The sequence below is a fragment of the Saccopteryx leptura genome, chromosome 2, assembly GCF_036850995.1.
Source record: "Saccopteryx leptura isolate mSacLep1 chromosome 2, mSacLep1_pri_phased_curated, whole genome shotgun sequence".
Lineage (NCBI taxonomy): Eukaryota > Metazoa > Chordata > Mammalia > Chiroptera > Emballonuridae > Saccopteryx > Saccopteryx leptura.
This window is the reverse complement of record NC_089504.1, coordinates 1,269,176-1,283,460: the sequence shown is the minus strand read 5'-3', so window position 1 is coordinate 1,283,460 and position 14,285 is coordinate 1,269,176. Positions and strand designations below refer to the sequence as shown.

Here is a 14,285-nt window from a genome sequence, read left to right as displayed (position 1 = left end):
GTGCTTGTGGAAGGTTTGTGGGAGGCCTCAGGACGCCCAGCCCCTACCTGGCCCCCCTCCCCAGATGTGGGGGAGCCGGGAACACTGTGTGAATCCGTGGTGCAGTCTCAGCAAACGCACAGGCATCTCCCCACCTGTCTCTGTCTCACACCCTGTATCTGCCCCAGAGGGATGAGGTGTTTGCACCAGCCAGGTCCCTTCCTGCCCCTGGGGAGATTGGGGGGGGGGCAGCAATGTCGGCCCTCCCTGTGGAACGGCACAGAGCAGCAGCTGCAAAGACAGGGAGCTGGAACTGTCTGGGGAAGGGGGTGGGGAGCTGGTGACACAAAGTGGGCAGGAACACAGGGGCAGGCAGCACCCTGCACAACCACAGGGGGGCGCTGTGCACTGGGGCAACGCAGAGGCCCATCAGGCATGTCTTGTCAATCAATGCCCAGGAAGAGGGCTGGGTGGCAGGGGTGCTCACCGTGCACCCCAGGAGGTGCAGGAAGTGGCCAGAGGGGGTCTGGGGCGGCAGGCAGGACTCCTGGGGACCCGGGCTTCACAGAGCAATGGCAGTGACGCCCACAAGAGCACGGGGGTGGCTACGTGGTCGTATCCATCCGCAGGACTGTGCGTGGTCATATCCATCCGCAGGACAGTGCGGCATCGGGTCTGTCTGCCACGAGGGCTGCTGTCTTTTCCGTTCCTGGTTTCTGAGAGAGCTATCCGGGCTGAGGTGTCCCCTGGCGTCTGGCAGGGTCTAGGTCAGAGTCAGGTGACAGGGCAGGGTGCCCAGCATTTTGTGTGGAGTGACCTCGTGAAAACTGGCAGGACACCGGACACCAGCCAACTGCCGGCGTGAGCTAGGTCTGGGGACGGGGGCTTTGCAGGCGGCTGCTGCACCATGTCCTGAAGGTTTGATTGATTTTGAAAATGATCTCCGCTTTGTCATAGAACGTCAGCTGTTTCCTGTTGGGGGGAAGGGGGAGGCAGGCCTCCTGCAAGACTCCACGGTCCCTGGTCTTGGGGCACGGTGAGGCATGTCCTGCAGGGGCTCCCGGCGTAGGCCCCGAGGTGACCAGGCACTGTCTGCTCTGCAGAGCTGGGACAACCTCGAACTCCCTGGATGGGCTCCGGGTGCGGCAGCCAGCACATCGCCCACTTCTCAAGCACTTAAGCCTCCGCCAATGCTGCCTCGTAAATGCTTCCCATTACACAGCTGTCCGCGGTGCGGAGGGTGGGGTCCTCATTCTGCCGCATCTGTGCTGAGTGGGACTGCCAGCCGCTGATGGAGGGGCAGGGGACTGGGTGGGGGCAGGGAGGGGATAAGGGTGAGGAAGTGGGTAGGCGGTGGCACCCCAAAATTGAGATGAGGATGGGGGCGTTGGGGGGGGGGAGCCAATGAGGGATGAAATACATTCTCAGAGTGCCCTGCAGACTGTGAGAGTGGGCCCAGGGAACCATGATTCAGCCTTGAAGGGGAAGGATATCCTGACACCGGCGACCGCACAGACGGACCCGGAGGACATGGTGCTCAGTGAAAGAAGCCAGGCACAGAAGGACACCTACTTAGGGTCCCACTCAGGAGGTCCCTGGAGGAGTCAGATCCGCAGAGACCAAGGGCTGGGGGAGCGGGCGGGAGCGTTTCATGGGGGGCAGAGGGTCCGTATGGGAAGATGGAAAGTTCTGGAGAGGATGGTGACGGCAGCTACACAACCGGGCAAGGTACCTAACGTCGCTGACGTGGTGGAGGTGGTCAACGTGAATGGCACTTTTCTACAGTAAGAGAAATCGGGAAGAGGCCTTGCCCTGGGCAGCTCAGCTGGTCACAGGATCATCCTGACATTCCAAGGTTGCGGGTTCGATTCCCCCACAGTCAGGGCACATACAGGAATCAACCAATGAATGCACAAGGAAGTTGAAAAAGAAATAGATGTTTCTGGCCCTGGCAGGTTGGCTCGGCGGTAGGGCATCGTCCCAGCGTGTAGAAGTCCTGGGTTCGATTCCCGGCCAGGGCACACAGGAGAAGCACCCATCTGTTTCTTCACCCCTCTCCCTCCCCTTCCTCTCTCTCTTTCTCTTCCCCTCCCGCAGCCAAGGCTCCATTGGAGCAAAGTTGGCCTGGGCGCTGAGGATGCCTCCATGGCCTCCACCTCAGGCACTAGAATGGCTCCAATTGCAGCAAAACAACGCCCCAGATGGGCAGAGCATCACCCCCTGGTGGGCGTGCCGGGTGGATCCCAGTCGGGCGCATGCGGAGGTCTGTCTCTGCCTCCCCGCTTCTCACTTCAGAAAAATAAAAAATAAAAAATAAATTTGATGTTTGTCTCTCTCTCTCTCTCTCTCTCTCTTCCTGTCTAAAAAATCCACTAAGTTTTTAAAAATTGGTAAGAAAGGGTACAGAATCCGGCTGGAAGTGCTCCCACTGGCCCAAGTAGTGACAGCAGAGGGTCAGAGGGAGGGTGATGAGAACACGGCGTGTGACCTTCCTCTGGCTACGCTGACCAATTACCACGGATTCAGTGGTGTCTAACGCCCGAACGTGATTCCTCCCCGTTCTGGAGGTGAGAATCCTACACTCCAACTGTGGGCGGGGGCTCCAGGGAGACCGGTTCCTGCTCTGCCGGCTTCTGGAGGCTCCTACATGGTCCTGCGAGGCTGAGCCTTGCTCACGTCCACTCTTCCCTGGCTCTGGCCCTTCGCCTCCCTCTCTGAGGACTCCTGAGATTATGGGTCCCCACCCAGTCGATCTGGGGACATCTCCCATCTCAAGAGCCTTCATCACATCTGCAAAGTCCGGAGGTCGAGGTTAGGACGTGAACATATTTAGGGGCAGGGCACAGCTGGGCCCACCACACACGGTGAGCCATGTAGCTCCACGGGTCAGCCCAGGTTCCCCGGAAAGTGGAACCCAGAAAGAGACGCCCTTGGTTGTCACGACCTGAGGCTTCTTCCTCACTTTGAAAACTGGTACTTGAGGCCCTGGCCAGTTGGCTCAGTGGTAGAGCATCGGCCTGGCGTGCAGGAGTCCCGGGTTCGATTCCCAGCCAGGGCACACAGGAGAGGCGCCCATCTGCTTCTCCACCCCTCCCCCTCTCCTTCCTCTCTGTCTCTCTCTTCCCCTCCCGCTGCTGAGGCTCCATTGGAGCAAAGTTGGCCCGGGCGCTGGGGATGGCTCTATGGCCTCTGCCTCAGGCGCTAGAATGGCTCTGGTTGCAACAGAGCGATGCCCCAGATGGGCAGAGCATCGCCCCCTGGTGGGCATGCCAGGTGGATCCCGGTCGGGTGCATGCGGGGTGCAGTCTGTCTGACTGCCTCCCCGTTTCCAACTTCAGAAAAATACAAAAAAAACTGGTACTTGAAGAGAACGGATGGAGCATGTTCCACATCGGTCCATGCCAGGTTCCACCGACGGAGGCAGCACCCTTGTAGAAGAAGGTGGCTGATGCCCACGCAGAGAGGGGACAAGAGCAGGAGAGACGGACGCCCCCAGAGCAGGAGAGACGGATGCCCCCAGAGCAGGAGAGACGGACGTCCCCAGAGCAGGAGAGACGGATGTCCCCAGAGCAGGAGAGACGGACGTCCCCAGAGCAGGAGAGACGGACGTCCCCAGAGCAGGAGAGACGGACATCCCCAGCCGCAGCAAGCGGAGGCTCGGTGAAGATGCTCCAGGGAGGCCATGATCCTTTGGTGCAATGGGGTGGGAACCAATGTTCATAGACGACGGGTCCCCTTGAGGTGACCCAGGGGCATAACCGTCCAGTGGAAGAATTGTGCTGCCCCCGCTAACCCAGGGCTCCATCTGGCCATCTCCCACAGAGGGACGAGCAGATAATACAGGCACACGGGGGGGGAGGGAGGGGTCACTGGAAACGTTCTTTTGCCTAAATCGTCCAGGCTGCGCCCTTCAGGCCCTCAGGCCCTCGTCCGGTTTACAAGGATAAGTGGAGGCAGAGGGGCAAGTGATCCCCCCCCCCAGGCACACAGACACACAGAGACGGCAGGTCCTCCTGCAACACAAGAGGCCTGTGTATTCGCCATCTTTGCTGCGTAACAAAAGGTCCCCAGCTTCGCAGCTTAAAGCCACTCGCCGTGTGCGACCTCGCGGGGCTGTGGGTTAGAAACCCAGGCACAGCTTAGCTCGGTCTTTTGTTTAGCGAGACACGAGACACGAGGCCCGATCAGCATCAGCAGGGCGGACTCCCACCTGCAGCTCAGAGGAAGACGGGCTCAAGCTCACCAGTCACTGGCAGGATTCAGCTCCTTGTGGTTGTAGGACTGAGGTCCTGCCCCCCACTTCCTCGCTGGCGAAGGCCACCCTCATTCCTTGGTTCCATGGCCTTTCTGTCCTTAAAGCCAACCATGGTGCCTCAGATCGTGTGCCAACGTTTATGCCCCAGCCGCCCAGGGACTAAATGTCCATGCCCCCTAAATTCACACACCTAGGAAGCCCTAACACCCCCGCCTCCCGCCGTGTGATGGTGTGAGGAGCTGGTGCCTCAGAAGGTGATCAGGGTTAGATGAGGTCATGGGGGTGGGCCTGTGATTGGCTCAGCATCCTTATGAGGAAACTGGAGCTCTCTCGGTCCCCCCCCCCCGGGAAGACACAGCCAGAGAGCATCTACTAACACAGAGGAGCCTCTTCACCAGGACATGCTGCCCCCCCATCTCAAACGTGCAGGCCCCAGACGGTGAGAAGTGACGTCTGCAGTTTGAGCCCCTGGGTGGTGGGGTTGTGTTCCACTGAGCCCTGTCACCTCCCCCATCCAGTGCAGGTGGGCCAGGCTGAGTGATGCAGATGCAACAGCCCAGCCCGGTGGAGGAGGCTGGGAGGGAAGGGGATCGGGATTCGAACCCAGAACGGCAGGGCGCTGACCACCCCCGCTCCGGGCATCTGGGTTCTGCTTTGCAGTAAGTAACTCAGGAGGGATTTAATCTTGAGTCATGAACACGAGTCCCGGGGATGCAGGCTTAGAGGCGGCGAGCACACAAGCCCAGGGCCCCCAGCCCCCCCCACAGCCCCAGCTCCTCGCTCAATGCCCCGTCCCAGCTGAGAGACCCCCTCCCCCATGAGGCCTTGCACTTTCTGGTCCTGGGGAAGGTCCTGGGCCCTGCCCCAGTGAGCAGACAACAGTGTCCCCCACCTCAGAATTCAGGTACTGGCCCCTCCCACTATCTCCAGGCAGCCCCAGGTGGGGAGGAAGATGTGGAAGGTGCTGGGACAGGGAGGACAAACCCAGGTCCGCCCTGAGCGGGCAGGCGTGGGCCTGAGGGCTGGGCAGGAAGGAGGGGGCAAGCCACCGCGCTTCCAGACCGGGGGTGGTTCTAACTCCCCGCTAATCGCTAACCATTCTGGGGCTGGCACTGCTCTCCAACCCGGAGCAGTGACGTTCCGCTATTAACAACTGCAGGTGAGTGGCTCTGGGCACAGGCTGTTCCTGGAGAGAGATGCCACCCCCTCCTTCATCCTATGGGAGGAGCCAGGTTGGTCCCCCCAACTGCCTGGAATCCAGGGGCAGCCGGATCAGCTTCTGCTCAGCGCTCAGCGGCAGGGGCTGCAGGGGAGGGGCACACCTCCCGCGGAGACTCTGGCCTTGCTCCTCCCAGGCCGGGGGGACCAGGAGGTCAGGAGAAGCCCCTGCCTAGGCGCTCCCTGCTGGGCCAGAACGGGGAGGGGCCTATCCCCCCCTCCCCCCGCCATGCTCCTGGCATCGTGGGGACTGCCTGTCCTCCTGCTTCTCGGCTTGTTGTGTGAAACAACATTGGGTGTTGCTCAACTCCAGAGAAACACGTCGACCAGTGTTGTCAGAGGGCCGCAGAGACACAGGCGAAGGGGACCCTTGGGGCACCGTGTCCTTCCTGCAGCTGGGTCGTCCCCCCCTCAAGCCTCCGCAGAGCCTGAAGCCTTGGCCCCTGGACACTTCCTACCACCACTCGCCTACAAGCCCGGCCTGGGAGTGAGGGGGGCCACGGACCCTGAAGTGGCCTCCTCCGGTTGTGGCTTTGGGACCTTCGGGACAGCTGGGCTGGCTGCTGGCCGGGCAGGCAGCTGTGGAGGCAGCGGGTCAGGTGTGCCGGCCAGCCGGGAGGCCGCCAGCTGGCAGGCCCTCTCTCCTCACCTGTGGCTCCCGCACCCCAGCTTTCTGGCCATTCTAGTCCTTGTGGGGGGTGAGCCGGTGGCGTGGCAGCCACGTCCCTGCACCCCACCACCCAGAGCCCACCCTGCTCCCCTTGGCGTCTTCCTGAACCTCTGGGGCAGGGCTGCAGCCCTGTGCCCATGTTGCAGACCAGAGGGGGGCCAGGGGCACAATGACCAGAGCCCTTTCCCACGCCCTCTGTCACTGCCTCATCACAGCTGCCCTGTTTGGGGACGGGGGCTGTCGTCACCCACCGCTGCAGAAGGTTTCACAGCCTGGCTGGGTCTGCAGACCCTGGGCTGCGGAGGAGGCCCTCTGACCCCCGAGCTGGTCCCCAGGGCCATGATGTGCCACGTGCCCTGATTTCCACGCACAGGGGAGCGTCAGCACTTGACCAGAAGGGCCAGGGTCAAGTCCAGCTCCCTGAGCTGCACTGCTCCTTGGCTCCTGGGTGGAAGGGCAGTGAGGTGTCTGGACGGGGCACCCCGAGACCTGACCCACAGGGCTGCCATGCAAGGTGCACGGGCTCTGGCTCCGCCCACCACCCCGCCCGGCTCCGCCCACCACCCCGCCCGGCTCCGCCCACCACCCCGCCTGGCTCCACGAGGAGCCGCAGTCCAGCCTCTCCCGCCCACGCGCGGAGCCCTTCCTCCCCGCAAGGCCATGCCTGAGAAGCTGGGGTGACTCATGGCGGTGGCTTTATTTCCCTGGGGGACAGCAAGCCCACAGCCCTGCCTGCCCGTTCACAGCCTGCTGAGCTGGCGGCCTGGAGGCGCACCCTCACCCCCACCCCTGCACCCCGACAGGGCCTGCCCTGGGGCGGTGAGCAGGGGGTGCAGAACCGGGAAGGAAACACTCGGGCAGAGAAGGCTGGGGAGGGCGTGCAGAGGCAGGGTCAGCCCCGTGCCGGAGGGAACAGGGAGGACAAGCTCGTCTCTGACCAGCGATGCTCTGCAGCAAGGGCTTGGTCCTGGTCACACAGGCTCTTCCCGCTGCAGCCCAGGGCGCCATCCCAGCTCCCTCCCCCCCCCCCCCACGGGCTCTGTAAGACTTCCAGGACGTGTCCAAGCCCACCTGAGCTCCCCGAGCCCCGCCCGAGTGAGCCCGGGGCCCACTGGGGGAGCAGGCAAGCCCCAGCCTCTCCCCTCGCAGGCCCCTCCTGCCCCTCTCCCCAGGGTCACATCCTCGCCACCTCTCCCTGCACACAGAGGGGTCCGGACAGGCCAGGGAACGCTGCACCCCCATCCTCAGGGGACGGAGGCCCAGCCATCAAGGACGGAAGATGAGCAGGAATGAGGGGGTGAGACTGAGGAGGCCCCTCCTGCCCCCGCCCCCTGAGGCTGGGGTGTCAGCTCAAAGCCCAGCTGGAGCCTACACCTGTGTCCTTATGGCTGGAGCTCAGGTGGTCTCAGGAGCCCCGGGAGCCCCATCCTGACTTCCTGCCCTGAGAGAACAGCTTAGAACACAAGAAGACAAGGGGTTCATGAGAGGGACCAGACCAGACTGGCCAGCCGTGCCGCGGACACCACAGTGGCCACCACTGGGCAAAGGAGGGTTGAGAAAAGAGATACACTCGCCATGGGGCTTCCCGCGCAGCGAGCAAAGGAGAGGTCCCCACCAAGCCCCACAGCCCCTGCCAGGCCCCCTTACCCCTGACCTCCGACCTCCGCCAGGCCCCCGTACCCCCGACCTCCCACCTCCGCCAGGCCCCATGGGCCCAAGTCCAGGCTGGACTGGGGGAAGCGGGAATGACCACCAGTGGGTACGGGGTTTCCTTCTGGGGTGATGGCATACTCTGGAACTAGACAGTGGTGACAGTGCATGAGGCTGTGAAAGTGCTAAGTGTCCCTCGAGGTCTAGTTCATCTTTTAAGTATTTTACCACCACCACCACAATAATAAAATCCTAAGCCCCAGGGACGGGGGTGGTGGAGAATTTAGTGCCAGCGTCCTGTGCCCCAGGGTCAGGGCAGTTCCCTCCAGGAAGACACACGTCACCCTGTGGCTGTCGGCAGGGACCTCTGCTACCCACTCCTGAGAACGGAGGCCTTGTGTCCCTCCAGTCACATCGGCCGCAGTCACTGGCATTCAGCAAGGTTCCCGGAGGCCTTGGCCCCCACGTGGGGAGGCAGCCATTGTGCCCTGCCTGACACTAGCAAAACCTCTGGGCTCTTGTTTTCAGGAACCGAGTCCCCAGAGGAGCAGGCACGGAGGGAGGGGCTGGTGCTGACTCAGGAAAGGTACTGGGCACATGGCCCAGCTCAGGGAAGCCCCAGTCCTGCCCTGGGTCCCGGAAGGGCAGAGGAGACTGCAGCCACGTCCACCATGCCAGGACCGGCCTGGCCTGGCCACCGCTGCCTGTCCCCACGCGGGAGAGTCAAACTAAACTCTCCTCTGGGTCACATGCTCCCGGGTCGGTCTATTTATGACTGCAGAGCTCAGCCCAATAAGATGAAGCACCGAGCCTCAAAAGCCCCTCCTTGGAGCAGAATTCCTTGACTCTCAGTGGTGAAGACTCGGGCTCCCTGCTCTCCCCTCCTGACCTACTTGGAGAACGTGACTGCTTGTCATGTGCGGTCTCCCGCCTCCACGGCTCCAGCAGCTCCTTGTGTGCGGCCCGGTCCTCCCGGGCTGACCTTCCCCACTGACATGTTTTCCCAGCTGCAGTGCTAGCAGCTCGGGATCATTCTGAGAGGTCAGCTTGCATCCTGAGGGTCCTCAACCCCAGGCACTCCGTGCTCTCACTTGACTCACTGCCCTGTGGGGGGGCTGTGGTGGGCACGCCTGGCCCAGCCAACCGGCCAGCCCGGCCCGGGTGCAGGCACCGTGCCTCCGCCCCCAACACTCCATGAGGAAAGAGTTCCGGTCCAAACCCCGCAGGCGCCAGCCCCGTGGGAGTGCTCAGCACTGCCTTCCCTGGCAGGAGTCGCAGCGCCAGAGTGCTAGGTGTTTACCCGAAACAGCTATTTGGGGAAAAGGCAGAGGGAAGCAGTATTTCTCCCAGCTGGCCGCCAGCCCCCTCCGCGCAGGAAGCATTCCCACGGGCTAAGTCTGGGGGCCTGCACCCCAAACCTCAAGTACATTCAGGAGGATTTGAGAGGAGGGAATGCAGTCACCCGCGGTAAGAGACCACCGCATGAGCAGAAGGACACGATCCCGCAAGGAATAATAAGTGAACACCAGCTCGCCCTCCGCTGGACTGCTAGTCTCAGCCACCAGGGTGCTCCGGCCCTGGCTTGTTTCCCAAATGCGCTGACGGGCGGCTCGGGGAGTTGGGGGCAGACCCGGGGAGGGAGACGCCCCCAGCACAGAGCGCCCCGTCCCAGTCCCTTCCCCAGGCTCCCCCCACCCGCGCCCCCATCGGAAACTTCTCTCGGCCCCGAAGCCCGGGAAAAGTTGGAGAGCCCGGCCGGCCTTTCAGCACCGCGGACAGCTCCGCGCGCAGCCCCGCGCGCCTACCTGTCGTCGTTCTGGAAGGACTGGTCGCCCAGCAGCAGGTCCCGGAAGCGGTACCGCGGCGGCAAGGGCAGCACCTCCGAGTCCAGGTCGCTCATCTTGAGGCTGGTGGTGTCCAGGAGCACGCCGTCCCCGCGGCTGCCGTCCCCGGCGCCGGGCTGCCTGCGGGCACACGCCAGCGCTCCCTCAGCTCGTGCTGCGCCGTGCCCGCGCGCTCGCAGCCCGCCCGCTCCGCGGCCCCCTGGCCCGCTGCACGCGGACAACCTGCTCGCCCAAGCAGCCTCCCCGCCTCCTCTGCCGGCTGCCCGCGCAGGTCACCCCTTCATAGCTCGCCCCCCACCCCACCTGCCGGACTGACCAAGTAGTGCAGCTCTCCAGGCCACACCACTGCCCTGGCCATCGTGCCCACTGCCCCTGCTGGGCTCATTCCAAGGTGCCTCCAGGGAATGGGTGAGGTCTGTCACCACCCACTCACGGGCAGGAGCTCACACTGCCCCTCACCCCCCACCAAGCCACGTAAGCCCTCCCAGCCTTCTGCCCCTACACACAACACCGCCTTGGTCAAGCTGCCCACGCAGCCTTTCTCAGGGGCCAGAACACCTCAGACCCAAAGACCTCTCTCTGACCCTCAGGCTGCTGGGGGTTGGGAGTGACCAGGAGGCTGGATGCACTTGTCTGTGGCCTCCCTGGGGCCAGGCAGCTCGGATCAGATCAGATCAGAACCCGGGAGAAGCCGTCAGTGGGGGAGGGTGGATTCCTCTGGGCTGGCGCCCCAGGACCCTGGGAACACAGAGACCCCCGCCTCCATCACCTGAGTTGAGATCTGGCAGTGGTGAGGCAAGGGGGTAGCAGACCAGGTCCCAGGCGGGTCCTTGTGGTCTGCAGCCTGTTGGGGTCCAAGCCTCTGTCTTCCAGGACTCCTGCACCTTTCCTGCCCCGGTTCCCACATCAGAGTGAGCTTGGGCTACAGTTACCCACACGCAGCAGGTGGGGCCAGGGGCCAGCAGAGCTAGCCAGCTCCCAGCCCCCAAAGCCTTCTGGACATCAAGGACCTCTTCTCCCCAAATCAGAGGGTCACTACAAGCCCGTCACAGCATGGTGGCACCTGATGTTACCGCGGCTGAGCGCTCAGGCACCGGATGCCGTGGGGGCACTCATGTCTGTGGCACAGATGGACAGATGGAGGCCTGCACCATTGGCAGGTGGGAGCTTCAGGCAGACCCCAGGGCTCCTGAGCCCACCCAGCACTCTAGACTCCTGGTCCTCTGGGATCAGCTGACCACCCAGGGGAGCCCAGCTCCAGGCCACCCCTTGGTGCTACCCCTCAAAGAGCCCCAGCCGGTGCTTTGAAGAGGCAGGACCCTTGGGAGGGAAGCATGTCAGCTGTGACTCTTCAGTGTCGGTGACCCTCTCGGTCCCTCCAGAGAGGGGTCCTCCACCCCGTCAGGCCCGTCCCCCTCAGGCTGGGGGCAGCAGGAAGACTGAGCAGCAGCCTCAGCCTCCCGGCAGGTGCAGAAACCCACTGACCACCATACTCAGCACTCGGGCAGACTGTGCCCAGAGGTCAGGAGTGACGGCCACTCACCCGAAGCACAAGGTCCACACGGCCAGGCAGGCTCTTCCAAACCTTCCTCTCCCTTCAGGCCGGGAGGGGCGGGCACATCCCCTGAGCCCCCACCCAGGGCCTGTGCCTGCGCAAGGACCCCTGCCCCCCGAACGAGCTGCCCGCAGGTCCCAGCACCCCCATCCGACCGTTGGGAGCTGCTCTAGGCACGTCCCAGTCCCCAGAGCTGCTTCCCCGGGTCACACAGGTCCAGCCCTGAGGAGCTGGCAGCATTTGAACAATAACATTTTTCTAATTGCATCAGCGGGCCTTGGTGTTTTTCCTTAGTCACAAGCTGGCTGGACCATGGGGGGCCTCATGGCCAGAAGGAGGGGCAGTGTTTTCTTGGCTTTGTCCCTTTCTTGCTGAAGGCCCCTTCAATAGCAGAGCCCGCAGGCCCTGCCCCCACCCCACACTGGAGGGCATGGGTTTTCTCTCGAAGCTTGAAGGCCTCAACGTGACCAGGCTGGGGAGACCTCAGAGTGTGTGGGTGGGACCTCTGTTTGCTTCAGGGGGGCACGGGGAAGGAAGGGCTCTGGGTGCCGGAGGCCTGGCCCCCACCCCTGGAATGTGGCCTGAGGAAGTGACCAGGGTACACTGTGCCTCTGCCCTCAACAGCGTGACCACGACACTGACCCTCTCTGACTGAGCTCACCGTGGAAGCTGATGCCGCACAGGCCTCCTGGGTCCTGCCCCGTCCCCCAGCACGGCTGCACCCCCACGTGAACCTGACAGTCTGTCGTGCCGGCTGCGGGGCGGGGCCCCCGGGTTCTCCTGGAGAGGTGCCCGTGGCGGGAGGGCCGTGAGCAGCACTGGCCACCTCACCAGGGTCTGGTTGAGGCCTCTCCCCGAGCCCGAGGGCCTGTGTCACTGAGAGCTTCACTCGGAGGTTGGGGAGGGGTCTGTCCCTGCAGAAGCCGAGATGGGCTGGGGGGTGCGAGAACACGGCCCTGGCTCAGCATCCCAGACCCCGGGGTCGGCTCGCAGTCTACGCCCCTTCACCTCCCTTCCCACTCCCTCCTGCCTGCACAACTGAAGGTTCCAGAGGGGGTCTCATCCTCTGTGTGGTGGCCACACCGAAGGACCGCTGTGGACAGTTGGCTGAGCAGTAGAGTGTTGGCCTGGCATGTGGAAGTCCCGGGTTCGATTCCCGGCCAGGGCTCACAGGAGAAGCACCCATCTGCTTCTCCACCCCTCCCCCTCTCCTTCCTCTCTCTCTCTTCCCCTCCTGCAGTCAAGGCTCCATTAGAGCAAAGTTGGCCAGGCGCTGAGGATGGCTCCATGGCCTCTGCCTCAGGCACTAGAATGGCTCTGGTTGCAACCGAGCTACGCCCCAGATGGGCAGAGCATCACCCCCTAGTGGGCATGCCGGGTGGATCCTGGTCGGATGCATGTGGGAGTCTAACTACCTCACCACTTTTAGCTTCTGAAAGATACAAAAAACAAACAAAAAACCACCTCTGCTTTGGTGGCTTGGGAAGGCAGCCACCTCCCTGGCCCTCACTCGCCCACAGGATGAGGGGTAGAGCTTCATCTGTGTGACTCACTATGCCTTGGAACCAGAGCAGAGCTAAGTGGACAGAGCAGCCCCCCTCCCTTGGCAAGGCTGGGGAGCCCCTGCTCCTCTTGAGGACCCGCATGGCTGTTGGCACAAACCCACCAGGGCCAGGGGGCAGGTGAGGGTCCTGACGCCAGGAACGTGGCTCAGTCCTGCCCCATCGGTGCATGCTGGGCTGCCCTGGGGAAGTCACTCCACCTCTCTGAGCCCATGTACCCATCTGTATTGAAGGTCCTTAGGCTGTAGTCCTCATAGGAACCAGGAAGAAAGCAATGGGAGCGTCAGTGCAGGGTGCTCAGTGCCGTCCCTGGCGCGTGAACACTGCATCCACGTCAGGGTTTAATTTGGGGCCGAGTTTGAGAGGACAAAGGCCCTGACCCTGAGCATTAGTGTCCTGGGACAGCCAGCTCCCTACCACGCCCTCACTGGGTCAGCGGGAGGACACCGCCAATGCACCCATGGAGTTCAGCCAGGGAGGCCAGGGAAGAGTGAGGAGGTCCCCACGTGGGCACCCCAGGACAGGAAGTCACCTCAGCAGCATGCACACGTGACCTGACCCCCCAACCCCACGGGAAGGAGCGCCTCAGGGGTGCACTGAGCACCAGCGGAGCGCAAGGCTCTGCATGCCACTGAGGGCGGTGGAGTGCAGCCAGGACCCGTTCTGATGCAAAGAGGACCTGTCCGGTCACAGCCCCAGAGAGCGCACTGGGGTCCAGCAGCGGAGCCTGCTGGGTGGTCGCCAGGCAGCTGGACACCGAAGCCACCTGCTCACGGCCGGGCTTCGCCACCTCGGTCCGCCCAGGAAGCCCTCCGAGGGCAGGGGTCTCTGCTTCCCTGTGTCCCCTCCCACCCACCCACACACACCCACCCACACACACCTGCCCCCTGGCGGTCAAGCAGTCAGCGGGACCGAGGAAGGGAGAGTGGTCAAGGGCGCCGGGCCTGACGGTTGTAAAGCCCAAGTTCGGCCCCTTCAGTCAAAACAATGAAAGAAACCGCTCTGCTCCTCCTCCGAGGCCGGTGACCCCGCCCGCCGCCGACCACACGCCGACAGACCGGCGTGGACATCGGGCAGTCCCCCCTGACGACGCTCGGGCGGAAAGCCCACGGAAGCGGCGAGCGGACGGAGCCCAGCGCGGAGGAACACAGCACCGCGCCCCGAAACCGAACAGCGTCTGTCTGGAAAGAGTCCTGGGTGGTTCCTTCCGCTGAAATGAAAGAAGGAAACCCAAGTGATTGGTAGACACGGAAACAAGACTCATCACCGACTGCAGGTCCAGGCCCTGGCCGGGGGCTCAGCACACAGAACAGCATCCCGGCACCGAGACCACGGGTCTGACCCCCACCCGGGCGCGCACAGAAGCTAGGGAACGAGCAGTGAGCAGCGGTGCACTAGACGCTTCTCTCCCCCACTCTAAACCAATGGGGGGGGGGGGACTTTTTTTAAAAAAAGATTCAAAACCCATGAATGAAGCTAAATACAGAGAAAAATATTTTTAACCTGATTCACGACGACAACAGGAACCAACCCGACACCGGGGCAAACATCA

At 63.0% G+C, this 14,285-nt stretch overlaps 1 protein-coding gene across 4 annotated transcripts in view; it reads right to left on the bottom strand.

The window, feature by feature from the left end:
* The window catches only part of KCNT1 (potassium sodium-activated channel subfamily T member 1), a 60,116-nt gene that overhangs the window by 38,426 nt on the left and 7,405 nt on the right, over nt 1–14,285 (bottom strand). For all 4 annotated transcript variants that reach the window (XM_066366670.1, XM_066366671.1, XM_066366676.1 and 1 more), the window contains exon 2: nt 9,578–9,736. In XM_066366670.1, coding sequence (XP_066222767.1) covers nt 9,578–9,736 — 159 coding nt within the window. The remainder of the gene's footprint in view (nt 1–9,577; nt 9,737–14,285) is intronic.